Source organism: Pleurodeles waltl, chromosome 9, assembly GCF_031143425.1.
Source record: "Pleurodeles waltl isolate 20211129_DDA chromosome 9, aPleWal1.hap1.20221129, whole genome shotgun sequence".
Classification (NCBI taxonomy): Eukaryota; Metazoa; Chordata; class Amphibia; order Caudata; family Salamandridae; genus Pleurodeles; species Pleurodeles waltl.
This window is the reverse complement of record NC_090448.1, coordinates 897,240,114-897,254,619: the sequence shown is the minus strand read 5'-3', so window position 1 is coordinate 897,254,619 and position 14,506 is coordinate 897,240,114. Positions and strand designations below refer to the sequence as shown.

Below are 14,506 nucleotides of genomic sequence, written 5' to 3'. Positions count from 1 at the left end.
CTTCTGGAGGTTCTCAAATCTGATGTTTGTCAAAAGTCATCCACTCCCAGAATATTTTGGGCATAGGCCATTTCAGAAAATGTGTAGGTTATTATTATGAAGCTGGATGTTGCAAAATGTCAACATCAAATATCCAAAAACACAAAAAAGGTAGCATTTTTTTAAAATCAACTGAACATTATCAAGTACTCAATACGGTTACAAAAGCCTTATCCTGGGACCAGCTTGTAAAGGATTTTTGAGGGTGCAAACAAATCGGACGAATTACAAACAGCAAAAGCCTATTTAAATGTGCAAAAGAAAAAATTGTATTTAGAAAATTGTTACAAAATCACAATTCACATTGGCAATTCCGTATTTGGATAGGGAGTGCTTAGGGCGTCTTTACGAACACTGTTTCCCACTAGTAAGCCTTAAAATGTTATGATCGGATTGCGGTCGCAGAACAATAATACTTTCACACCAGTGGCGTAGCGTGGGTTGTCAGCACCCGGGGCAAGGCAAGTAATTTGCGCCCCCTAACCCGGGGCAAGGCAAGTAATTTGCGCCCCCTAACCCGTGGATTTTAGCACTCGAGTCTCTTCCAAGATGTTGCGCCCGGTGCGGCCGGCCCCCCCTGCAACCCCTACGCTACGCCACTGTTTCACACCAACTGAAAAGTGGTGGACACCCATTTGCAGATGGGAAGGGGCCTCTAAAACTGCAAAAACACCAATGTGCTTGCTGCGGTACTTAGCATGTCTACCGGCGGTTGGCAGCTGAAGGGCGTTTGTTTCTGACACTGATACAAAGTAATATCCCCCATTATAAAATGACTTTATCAGTTTTGAGTGCGTGAACCTCTGCAGCTCCTGTAATAAACTGCCCCTTTTCCAATTACAAACAATGACGTTAAAGTGTATTGCCTTTTGTGTTTACTTTCCTGCAACCATACTCCTGTTCTTGGTTATCCCATATTCCTTATTTGTTTTCAGTGAATTTGTTCCCTATTGACATAAAAAGTACTTTCCACTTAAGATGTGTTGACGTTTACTAGGGGACACTGGTACTTGATCTTAGATTCTTACAGGTGAGTGAAAAAATAATATTGCTTTCCCGAATATATTAGGGATGCTAGTTATGAAACACTACACAACAAGTGAGATATTGATGAAAAACTCTATTAAAGTTATATATCCGAACATAATATTGTTAAATATTATTATTTTACAGGTGTGTACCATATAATCATGAGACTTCCCTTGTATATCTGTGTGATAATAACTCTACTTATTGATGTGATCCATTGTGATCATCACAAGAATCATGATAAGGGAGTCAATCGTACCATTGAGGACTTTCAAGGGAAAGAACACCATAATGTGAAGCATCATGAAGAGGGACACCATGGCGAAGAACATCACAGTGAGAAACATCATGAGAAGAAGCATCATGGCAAGGGGCATGATGAGGATCATCACAGAGAGAATGTACATGATCACAAACACCCCGGAGAAAAACACCATGATCAAGAGCATCCTGAAGATGTAAACATCTGTCAAAAAATTACATCGGCCAACACTGGTTTTGCATTTAATTTCTACAAACACCAGACTTCAAATGGAAAATCTGGCAATGTGTTTGTGTCTCCGATAAGCATCTCCACTGCTCTTGGCATGCTATCTCTTGGTGCCAGGGTTAAAACTCACAAGGAGATTCTTGAAGGTATGGGTTTTAACCTTCGTGAGATCTCAGAGAAGGATGTCCATGCTAGCTTTCACCACCTCATGCAGAATTTGAACACATCCAACAGTGAGCTGCACCTGAGCACAGGCAATGCCCTCTTCATACAGAAGGATCTACCATTATTGCCTCAGTTTTTACACAATGTCAAAAGTCACTATGATTCAGAAGTCTTGTCTTCCAATTTCAATAATCAAGAGGAGGCAAAGAAGCAAATTAATAATTTTGTTCTGGAGAAAACGCATGGGAAAATTTCTGAACTGCTTCCTAACATTGATCCAGGAACTGTACTGGTTCTTGTCAATCATATTTTCTTTAAAGGTAAGACATTTTAGTACAGACATTTTTACATTGTATATATACTTTGTTGGAAAATGGATTATTGGTAAGGGCAGGTAAATACCTACACCGCAGTAGCCAACTAACCCCCCCTAGGTCCAGTCAGGTCTCAATATATTAATCCCAGCTCAACCCTTTGTAGCTTTGCAATGAGCAGTTAGGCGTCACTTAGGAGCCGGGTGTATAACTCATCTAAAAATCAAAAAAGAGTAAATAATTAAAACACAAAACAGAATAAAAATCTAACACCAATGTAGACAAATAGATGACATTTTTATTTTTAAAATTACACCAAAACGACAAAAAACTAATTTATGGAACCAAAGATATGATTTTTTTTAAAGATTAAAAGTAATTGTAGCGCTTAAAAGCTAATATCACTCAAAGGGTTAAATAAAAGTCACACTGGACAGGGGCAAAGTCCGGAGTTCAGGCCACCCACGATGTAACACTGTTACACTTTCCTAAGTGTTTCTTGATACAGGAAAGTGGTCCAAAGCACCAACCAATGGTTCAGAGGCTGTGGTTTGCCACTTGCGGTCTGGGACTACAACTCCAACAATGCACTTCTTGAACTTAAAGAGCTGTTTACCACAGTTATTCCAACTGTCTCCAAGCATCTGGATCTTCTTCCAGAGGTCCTTTTTGGGTCTTTGAAGTGTCCTCAGCTTGATCCAAGGTTCAAGGAAATCTGAATTGGTCCTTGGGAGTTAGGAATACAATTCCCAAAATGCACCTGGTCTGAATTCTCAAATGGCCTCTGGTCGCTGGTCAGCAGGGCTCTTCTTGCCAGACTTGATGCAGGGGACTCTGGGCAGCTCCTTTGTACCTGCGGCTTACAGGGAGTCCACTCCTGGAGTTGCAGAAGCAAGGTGAATTCCTTTTCTTGTTGAAGCCCAAAGTGTGCAGCTGGTGCAGTCCTTGTGAGTGCAGTGTCCAGGGGCAGGCCATGGGTCCAGAGGGCAGTCCTTCTTTTCCAGTATCTTCTTCCAGCAGGGATCTGCAGTGGGGTGCAGTTCTGCCAATTGTATACTTGCCACTGGGGTGGAAAGTGTGGGGGGGCTCTTGACCAATCATTTGCAGTCCACCAACCACTTGAGTGACCACGTTCTGGGAAGTGTGGCAAAAATCAATCCCAGGGACCAACATTCTCCAAAAATCCAAGATTTGCAAAAAGTGTATCTCAGAGGATAGGTCTGGCTGAGCCCCCCTTTCCCCCACTCTCTAGTGGTGTGGCTAAGTTTCTCTTGGCACACCCCATTCCAGCCCTCTCTTAATTAAATTAGGGGACACCTAGCTGTCTGGGTTTGCCGGAAATGGGGGTGGTCCACTTGCTGGCCCAAATGTTCTTCCCTTTTTGAAGTGCAGTTTGGCTGTTCTTCCCCCATTCTGTTTCACCACCTGCTGAGAAGGTTCTTCTCACCCAGGCACTTCCTTTGAGTTTAGCCCAGGTCACTTCATACCTCATCAAGTTAGTCTGACCAGACTGCCAAAGGCTGGCTAATCAGAGAAGGGACCTAAAGAGAAGAAACTGGTAACTATTAGAAAGAGTTCTAAAACTCTTTCCCTGAATTAGTTATATTAAATTCAACAATGGCAAGTTGTTGGATTTATATAACAATAAGTTTGATAGCTCCTATTGAGGCTTTATTAATTAAAAATTAAGCCACTCCGTGTTAGTCTATAGAGCCTTTTCACTACAATAACGCGTAACGCGTCCTTCTATGTCAATTTTATACACATTAGGACTCGTTTTAGGCCAATGAATCTTTTGACCCAGTGGTGAGACACCGCAAGACGAGATAACTGATCAATATGTCAAGCAATATGTCAATGATGTCACCAATATTTATCACCACAATACACTTTACTTTGGATAAAGACATTGATTAAACTGTCGGCGCAACCATGACCTTACAGCCATGAATAACCAAACCCTCTGTTAGAATTTTATGATTTTTATTCCTATTGGTTACAATCTACTAGTAGAAGTGTCAATCTCAAAACCAAAAAGCGTAAGAACATAACTACAACATGGCTACTATAATAAAATTTCACTAATGCAAGAATCATGAACATTAAAATATAACATATCGTAAACATAGATTAGAACACGAAGAATATAATGTAGTCACAGTTCAACATAGCGTTACGTCAGTTTTGTCTATAAGTGTCAGTCAGGTGATTACCTAGCCTAACCACTAATTAGCATTAGCATGTTGGACTTCATGCAAAATAATTTAGAACACCAATTTAGAAAACATCTAGCTATGGCCTCTATTAAAAAATACAGCAGTTGGTACCTAGAAAGAAAAAGCAAACAGACAAATTGTGATTTTCATTGTCATAATTACGCTCCAGTGATAGGTCAGCACACAGGATCAGTCTTCGTCTTCAGGACATCAGTCAGATCGTATTCAGTCTAGCTTCTTCTAAAGGACAGGGTACACTTCCCTCATAAGGAGGAAAAGTGTGAAGGGCAGTCTATTGGCAAAGGTAATTTTATTAAGTCTCCAATCACCAAACAGAGTGACAGAGTTTCTGGATGAAATCAATACCATTCCCTACCTAGTTCTAACGTCCCTTCTGTGACATGAGTTTTTATCCCTTTTCGTAACCCCTTCCCCCAAAATCTTATTGGTCATTTACTATACCCCACTATCTTTAACCTATAAAATTATACATTAGGTAATTTCAATTGTCACCCCACGATAATGTACAACACTTTGATTGGTCTTCATAATTGACGTCTTCGGAGGTGGCACATCCTGGATTAGTTCATCATTTTGGCACGTTCCTCGGGTTATAAGTTCTTCAGTCCGTGGTTAAATGTCCTTGAATATCTCTTTTAATCTATTTTGTTGCAAATAGTATAATAATCCATACATAACATGTGGATGGGAACAAAATCATTATGGTTACATGGAACGAAGAAAAGAACAAATGCAGGGTCATGGCCCTTTGTGAGTCAGCACACTGTAAAACAGAGAAAAATGCTTTAATAGAGCTAGGCAGCTAAATCCGCAGCTCACGCTAACTTAAGGCCTATGGTTTAATGCAATATTGTAAACGCCAATATAAGCTCAATTAATTATGATGCAAGCAATCATTTTTATAACTAACATTTGTTTGTATACGCAATGGTATTTTCACGTTTCATTTACATAATTCAAATACACATTAAGCAAATTACTATTCATTGTCGTCTTCTATGCGGCATTTGTTAGGCATTTATATAAGCATTATACTTTTAATAATTGATATATTTAAACTACGCTCTCTCAGTCCCTCCTCTGATGACGCTCGTCATCACACAAACTTTTTCAATTTTTCACCTTGCGCATAATGCGCATTTCAACATCTTGCCCTTTATGTGAACTTTCCCAAATTTCATTGAATATTTTCTCTCTTTCACTTTCTTCATTTCTTCTTGTTCTTTTAGTCCAATTTCTCTTAATGTTGTCATTAATTTTGCATGCCCCCCATAATCCTAATAGACAAATCAAAATAATTAATAATCCCATTAATATTTTTGCAAGTACCCCATTCCAAATGTTGGTAAACCAACTCCCAACTCTGGCAATTCCCTTTCCAAATTTCTCCCAAACACCAAGGGCCTGATTTTAACCTTGGCGGACGGCAGAGGCCGTCCGCCAAGGTTCCGCCGCCAAATGACCGCACCGCGGTCACAAGACCGCCGCGGCCATTCTAACATTTCCTCTGGGCCGGCGGGCGCTCTCCAAAAGAGCGCCCGCCGGCCCAGAGGGAATGCCCCTGCAACGAGGACGCCGGCTCAGAATTGAGCCGGCGTAGTTGCAGGGGTGCGACGGGTGCAGTTTGCACCCGTCGCGTATTTCAGTGTCTGCATGGCAGACACTGAAATACTTTGCAGGGCCCTCTTACGGGGGCCCCTGCCGTGCCCATGCCATTGGCATGGGCACTGCAGGGGCCCAAAGGGGCCCCACGGCACCCCCTACCGCCATCCTGTTCATGGCGGGTTTCCCGCCATGAACAGGATGGCGGTAGGGGCTGTCAGAATCCTCAGGGCGGCGGAGCGCGCTCCGCCGCCATGAAGGATTCCCCGAGCAGCGGTAAGTCGGCGGGAGCCCGCCGACTTGCCGCTTCTGACCGCGGCTGAACCGCCGCGGTCAGAATGCTCGTGGGAGCACCGCCAGCCTGTTGGCGGTGCTCCCGTGGTCGGTGGCCCTGGCGGCCACTGGCCGCCAGGGTCAGAATGACCCCCCAAGTTCCTTCAAATCCTTCAAATCTGTACTATCTCCAGTAAGGTTAGTAAGCATACTTCTAATCTTTTTACTGTTATCTGGAATGAATGAACAACAATGACGCTCATTGAGCATCTTGCAGACCCCTCCACTCTTTGCTAAAAGAATGTCTAAAGCAAGCCGATTTTGAAGGGTCATAGCTCTTTCAGTATCCATCAGGAGTATAGCCCCTGTAAAATTTGTCAGCATGTTATCCACAATAGTAGACAACTTTTGTATCTTCATTGAATTTAGAATAACAACTACCAAAGTGATTATAGCTCCAAATATGTCACCAATGACAGCCGCCACTGATTCTCGTTTTTGTCTAGTATGTTGTATTTCAGACGTTTTAGGTAATTGTTTTAAGTCATCAATCTGGTAGATCTTTGGGAAAACTATTCCCAAATAACATGTCCCATACCATCCTTTAGGAAGACAGTAATATGCATTAAGCCCACAGATGTAATAGATCCCAGGGATCGCTGGATCCTGTCCATTCAACATAAAGGTCCATTTACTCTGAAACAAAAACACATGCCTGCATTCACTCGTTCCCACAAATAAATTGTCTTGCTCAGATATTGGTCTATATATACAAAGTCTACCTACATGTAATGCATCTATTGCTAATTTGCCTTGTGTTTTGATTGCAGTGTAAGTATAATCATTTGCATATGTGCGCTTTTCTAATCCTTTCTCTAATCTTTCCTTCAATGCTTTGCGTCTATCATCAGTGTGATCTAAAAAACTCTTCTCTACAGGCGATAGTAAGCAAGTCAAATTATTGCGATGCGCATAAGCAGTTCCGAATGTAAGTGTTGGCTCAAAGAAACCTCTAACTAATTTGATATCATGTTCTTTAGCTAATCTATTCAAAAATTCAATCACAGGCACAAAGGAAAACACAACATCCAGGTTTGAATAGAAGTATTGCACATGCTCTTGATTATAGAATCTTGTTAATAGCAAGCTACAACTAATCCCATAAGTTAAAGGAAGGCTATGATAAGTAACTCCCTCCTGCACAGATGAAGGAATCTTAGTGCACACATAACAATCTTTCGCATCCATAGTCTCCACATATTCATTTACCAAGCGATAGATGACATTAGTAGAAAGTTCCCCCTTTGAATTAGTTCCCTCATGCATGTGTCGTGCATCCTGCTCGAATCTTTCCCACGGTGTTAGTGTTGTAGTTACAGGTTTTGAGGTAGCATTAATAGTCTTTTTCTCCAACCACGGCATTCTACAATCACACCCAGAATCATTATTGCACACACAATACCTACTATAAGGCTTAACCACCCACACACTTTACTTTTCTTGCTACTACTTCTATTACTAGCCTTGTCTGTATAGAATCAGATAGCAGAATAAAAATCAATTAGAGGATGACCTAAACTCTTTTTTTTTTTTTTTTGGTGTATATTTACAGCGTCTTCATTCACTCCAGGACCCCTTTTCTTTTTGTCAAATCAGGTTAGCAGCTTGTCTCAATCAGGTTTCTTGATGTCAATCCGGTTTTAGTGTCACTTTCGGTAATTTATAAAGTCTCTCTTTCAGTTTTCAATTTCAGATTTTAGCCAAGATTGCTAGGAATTCTTGTTGCCATTCAGATGTTGTAGCATATGCCCATTCAGGACCTGTATATCTCCTGTTTGCAATTCTTTTTCTTTTCAATTTACGTTCACCTTGTTGTTCTCCTTCGCTTAAGTCTTCTACTCGAGATGTATCACCTTCCTCTATTACTGTGTCTCTTGGCACACCTCGTATTTTAGAAAGTGGTTTGTTTGGTCTGTCATCGTTCTTATGTGTCTGATGCATCTTTTCAGAACTTTGGACAGCACCCTCCTCTTGTACTATGGTAGTTTTCGCTTGATGGACCTGCAATTGGCTCAGGAGATTTCGGTTCACTCTGACTTCTCTCTACTATTTTTCCTTCTTCTTCTTCTACTTCTGTGTCTGTACCAGGTTCAAGTTCTAGCCCGTATCTGTCTATTTCTGGGAGAACGTCCTCTGGATTTTGTTCTCTTGTCGTTTCTACTGAGATAGGCTCTCTGTCACCTCTCTCGAACTCATTGACTGTTTGAGGGACGAGGCTGTTCTCAGTGAGTTCTCCAGCAGTCTCAGTTCTTTCTTGACTGTTTTCTAGACCTGAGACTTCTCCTTCTGAAACCGGTGTGCTGGTGATTTCGAATTCTTCTTCATCTGGACACGTTACCTTTTTGGTGTGGCTGGCATGTATCCAGTTTGGAATTCCGGCACACTTTACAGCAGTGGTAGTTGTCAAGATCACTTGATAAGGTCCTTTCCAACGTGGCTCCAGACACGACGTTCTCACATTCTTTTTGACAACCACCCAGTCACCAGCTTGTAGAGAGTGGCCTGGATCCCCAATCGGTGGCAAAGTGTTAGCTTCCACCTGGTGAGAGAAAGAGCGAATCACATCAGCCAAACTTTTGCAGTAATCCAACACCAAATCATCTGTAATATTCACTAGAGCATTTGCAGGTACTGCTGGTAACCCCATAGCTCTACTCATGAGGATTTCATGGGGGGACAATCCCGTTTTCTTATCTGGGGTGTTTCTCATTGACATCAGCACTAGAGGTAATGCATCTGGCCACTTCATATTGGTAGCTGTGCACATTTTTGCCATTCTCGATTTCAGGGTACCATTCATTTGCTCTACTAGTCCTGATGCTTCAGGGCGATAGCTTCAATGCAGCCTCTGGTCGATGTTAAGTGCAGCACACAGGAGTTTGATCACCTCATTGTCGAAGTGTCTGCCTCTATCTGATTCTATAGAGACCGGAAACCCGAAACTTGGTATTAGTTCCCTGATTATTAATTTTGCAACTGTGAGACTGTCATTTCTTCGTGTAGGGTATGCCTCAATCCAGTGACTGAAAACACACACAATCACCAACACATATTTCAATCCTCCGCAAACAGGCATCTCGATGAAATCCATTTGCATCTTGCTAAATGGACCTTCAGCTCTCCCAATGTGGCTCAAAGTTACCACTGTCCCTTTTCCCGCATTCATCTGTTGACAGATGATGCACCTGTGACAAATGACCTCGGCAGCATGTCTGAATTTTGGATTGAACCAATCAATTTTAAATGACCTGATCATTGCGTCCCTCCCAAGATGAGCCTGTCCATGGGACAATCGGGCAAATTGTGACAAAAGGCTATTTGGTAGAACTAATTTTCCTTCCTCTGAAACCCATATATCATCAGCTCTCTGGGTACATTGCATTTTTTGCCAAGAACGTTTCTCTTCTTTGCTTGCACGGCTCTGTAATGTCTTTAACTCATCTAAGGTATCCACTACTCGTAATGCAAGATTCAAACATGTGTCATTTTCAATTTGTGTTAATAGTTCCCATTGCTCCTTGAACGATATACAGTTCAATGCACAAAACCATGCGAATTGATCTGCATAACCGTTTCCCATGGACACAAAGTCTTGTGATCTGGTATGAGCACTGCATTTCACCACGGCAATTTCAAGAGGTAACTGAATTGCATGTAACAAATCCTTTATTTGTTCACCATTTTTCACAGGGGAACCAGATGAGGTCATGAAACCTCTCTGGGACCACAGTTGGCCAAAATCATGCACAATTCCAAATCCGTATCTGCTGTCAGTATAGATAGTGACTTTTAAATTTATAGCGGCGTGGCATCCCTTAGTAAGGGCAATTAGTTCTGCCACTTGTGCAGAAAACACTCTTTCGAGCCAGGAAGCTTCAACAATGCCGTTTATAGTACATACCGCGTAACCAGCTCTCAGCGTTCCTGCTGAATCTCTTAGACAGGACCCATCAACAAACATGATGCAGTCATTTTCTTTCAATTGGGTGTCCTGAATATCTGGACGAGGTTTGGTACACAGTTCAGTTACTTCAAGACAATCATGTTCAAATTCCTCCTCATTTTTAATCTCAGTGTTTTCAACAGGAAGTAAAGTTGCCGGGTTCAATACACTGCACTGCTTCAAGGAAACGTTTGGTGACCCCAATATGATTGTCTCATACCTAGTGAGACGTGCATTAGTCATGTGCTGTATTTTAGTTCGAGTCAACAGTATTTCAACTGAATGTGGAACCATTACTGTTAGAGGATATCCCATGACAATGCCTTCACATTGTGTGAGGCTCTGACCAACTGCTGCGACTGCGCGCAAACAACCCGGTAAGGCTGCTGCAATAGGGTCCAAGGTAGCTGAAAAATATGCTACAGGGCGATTTGCATCTCCATGGACCTGTGTTAAAACAGACAAAGAACAAGCATCACGTTCATGACAGAACAACAGAAAAGGTTTCTGATAGTCTGGCATTCCTAATGCTGGTGCCCTGCACATGCACTCTCTCAGCTCCATAAAGGACTCAAGTTCTTCCTTAGACAAAGTTATAGTATATGGCTCATCCTTGATCTCCTTGCCTGTTAGCTTTATCAATGGCTTTGAAATGATCGAAAAGTTGGGTATCCACTGACGACAGTAGCCCACCATTCCCAAAAACATCCTGACATCTCTTTTCGTCATTGGAGGGTTCATTTGCAAAACAGCTGTTATTCTTTCCTTTGATATTCTCCTGGAGCCCTTTTCAATCAGGTGCCCTAAGTATTTCACCTCCTTCTGACAGTATTGTAGCTTTCTGGGTGACACTTTGTGTCCATTCTTTCCCAGATGATTTAGTAAGGCAATGGTATCATATTTACAACTGTCCCTCGTCTTAGATGCAATCAGCAAATCATCAATGTACTGCACTAGAGTCAAATTAAAAGGCAGTACCAAAGGTTCCAAATCCTTTTTCAATATCTGATCGAAGATGGACGGTGATTCAGAAAATCCTTGAGGAATTCTGCACCAACTGTACACCTTATCCAGGAATTTGAAACTGAACAAAAATTGGCTGTCCTCATGAAGAGGTATCGAAAAGAAGGCTTGTGATAGGTCCACAACAGTAAACCATTCAGCATCGCAAGGAACCTGAAACATTATTACTGCTGGGTTGGGTACCACAGGGCAGCATTTTATCACAATTTCATTTATTTTTCTCAAATCTTGCACAATTCGAACCTTTCCACAGGGCTTCTTCAAACCCATTATTGGAGAGTTACATGGACTGCTCAAAACTTCTTTCAGAACTCCCTGCCGGAGAAAGTCTGCAATTATTTGTGACACTTCGATGAGACCATCTTGGGTCATATGGTATTGTGGTACTTGAGGGAATACTGCATCTGTCTTTATTTGGACTTTGACTGGTTCTACCCCTTTTATCAATCCTACTTCTTTTCCAGTCAGATCCCACACTTTCTCTGTTACTGTCCCCTGTAATTCAACAGGCAGGTCAATCAAGGTAAGCATTGGGAACAAGGTAATTAAAGGGTAATCTTCATTCGCTGTTCCTGAGTCATCTTTTGAGAATTGCCCATCGTCTCCCTCATCATCACTATTTGTTTGTACTTCAATTCCCTGAAAGTTACCAATCTCAACCTGCACTGGATCTGTAACCGGATTTGTCAAATACTGGTTTGCCACTCCGACCACCCTTATAGTACGTCCTGAAAGTGGCAACTTTGGGACCCCAACACTTCTGACTGTACAGCGTGTAGCTCCTGTATCCACCAAGAATAAAACCTTGTAACCCATCACCTTCCCTTCTACATATGGACCTCTCTTATCCACCTCTAAGGACGCTGCAAGCCTGCACTCTTCACTGTCTGAGCTATCATCTGACCATTCCCGATTCATGCTGTTTTCACCTCGTAATGGGAACTGTTGTACTGTATTATTTTGACTCATTACTTAACCTGTGACCTGCTGAGGAACCATCACCTGTTGCTGTCCCATCGGAGCCATTGGTAATTGCATTTGCTGTCTAGGCACCATAGGAATCTGCTGTTGTACTGGTTGCAATTGCATTGACTGAAAATGTGGCATTTGCATTTGTTGCATCGGCTGTACCCTTGCATTTGTACTGAATTGTTCTGAAAATTCAGGTTTTGATGTCTCACTTTCGGACCTCGTGAATTTTGTAACGCACCAACGTTAGCACCTTGCTGAACAGCACCATTCTGCACCATATTCGGGCACTCCCGTTTCCAATGCCCCACACCCCCGCACACGTGACATGGTGACATCTTCTTTACCCCCTGCATGTCATTTTGAATTACAACAGTATTCATGTCTGAACCACGGTTCACAAACCCTCGACCTCGGTTGGGTCTGAAACACACAGTTCATTTGCGGTTGCTGCTGTATCATCTGTTGTACTCCATTTCCCTGTATTCCTGCCTGTGCAGCCCTTATCTGCATCACCATCACCTTTTCTTTTAACTTCTTCTGTTTCAACTCAATCTCATCACTACAGTACTTCGCATACTGCAACACCTCGTCGATCGTTTAGCTTGCCAACAAATCAAATGATTCTTAATCATCTGGCTAACCTCTGGTCTCAACCCTTCGACGAATCTGAAAACAAGGTGGTTCATGTCCTTTGGTTCAATAGTCTCAGTACCACTGTAATGTTTAAATGCCTTTAACAATCTTTCATAGTAAGCATGTATTAATTCCTTAACCTCCTGAGAGGTCCGGTCGATTTTCTGCCAATCAGTCACCTTCGGTGACACCTTTTGCTTCAAAAACTCAATCACCTTATGATAATATTTCATCACTTCTTCCGAGGGTGCCCCTGTTACCTTATCCCTTGCTGGTTCCTTTGTCGGCCAATCAACTCCCATCTCACACTCAAGCCACAAGTCGGGCGAAACAATGATCTCAAACTCTCTCAATCTGGGATAATCGTTAGTAAAGGATAGAGGGGGTGATTCTGAGCTTGGCGGGTGGCGGTAGCCGCCCGCCAAGCGGGAACCGCCAGAAGACCGTACCGCGGTCAAAAGACCGCGGCGGTCATTCTGGGTTTCCCACTGGGCTGGCGGGCGACCGCCGAAAGTCCGCCCGCCAGCCCAGTGGGAAACACCCTTCCCACGAGGACGCCGGCTCAGAATTGAGCCGGCGGAGTGGGAAGGTGCGACGGGTGCAGTTGCACCCGTCGTGAATTTCAGTGTCTGCTAGGCAGACACTGAAATTCTTTTTGGGGCCCCCAGGGGCCCCGCGGCACCCCCTACCGCCATCCTGTTCCCGGCGGGAGAACCGCCAGGAACAGGATGGCGGTAGGGGGTGTCAGAATCCCCATGGCGGCGGAGCACGCTCCGCCGCCATGGAGGATTCTCAAGGGCAGCGGAAAGTCGGCGGTACACCGCCGACTTTCCGTTTCTGGCCGCGGCTGAACCGCCGCGGTCAGAATGCCCAGCGGTGCACCGCCAGCCTGTTGGCGGTGCTACCGCGGTCATTCGCCCTGGCGGTTTTTACCGCCAGGGTTAGAATGACCCCCAGAATGTCTCCTCTGGTCCATGGCACATGAACTAGGACACCACCAGCTGTCTCTCTCATAGGTAATATTTTTACTGATTCCAAATCGGGTGAAGCCTTAGTCTGATCAGATCCTGGACTGTCACTCTTTCCCTTATCTCTTTTCTTTGCCCATCTGCCTTCCCATTTTTCCAGTGCACCCCAAATGTGCGCGCTTTGCAATAATTCTCTCAAATGTGTCTTCATCCCTGCAAACCTCATGTGTTCAAAATCTTTTGAGTCAAAATCTAATCCGTAACTTCTTTTCAAATGTTTAGTGTTTCCGATATCAATGTTGTATTTATCTGCCAGGTTTGCTAATCTCTGATGCACCTTGCCTACTTCTTTGGTAATTTTAGGACATAGGTATCTCAATTCTGACTCCGTGTACAACTCCAGTCTGTTTACTCCCATTGTACCAACTCAGCAGCTTCTGCCCCTAGTCTTACAAAGTTCAGGTATTCGTCTTGTTTTTCTTTTTCTGGTTCGGCTGCAACCACTGCAGTCTTTTGTGAAGCATAAGCCTTTTCTAACCATTCATTTAACTGCTGGACTGTGAAACCCTGCAATGAGATGTTTCCTGCATGCATCATTGGTGAATGCGAGGTGTTTATACTCATTGTCTGTGGAGTTAGAACTCCTAACCCTGCTTGACGCATCGCTTCAATGGGTGCTCCCACTGGACTAAGGTCCATTAAAGACCTCGGTTGTTCAATTACTTGTTCTCCTGGGGCCATAATCTGGGGGGTTCCCA

General features: G+C 43.1%; 1 protein-coding gene across 1 annotated transcript in view; it reads left to right on the top strand.

The window, feature by feature from the left end:
• LOC138260097 (alpha-1-antitrypsin-like protein GS55-MS) overlaps nt 1-14,506 on the top strand; it is a 107,976-nt gene that overhangs the window by 27,956 nt on the left and 65,514 nt on the right. The window contains exon 2 of the mRNA XM_069208241.1: nt 1,213-2,043. Coding sequence (XP_069064342.1) covers nt 1,230-2,043 — 814 coding nt within the window. The 5' untranslated portion in view covers nt 1,213-1,229. The remainder of the gene's footprint in view (nt 1-1,212; nt 2,044-14,506) is intronic.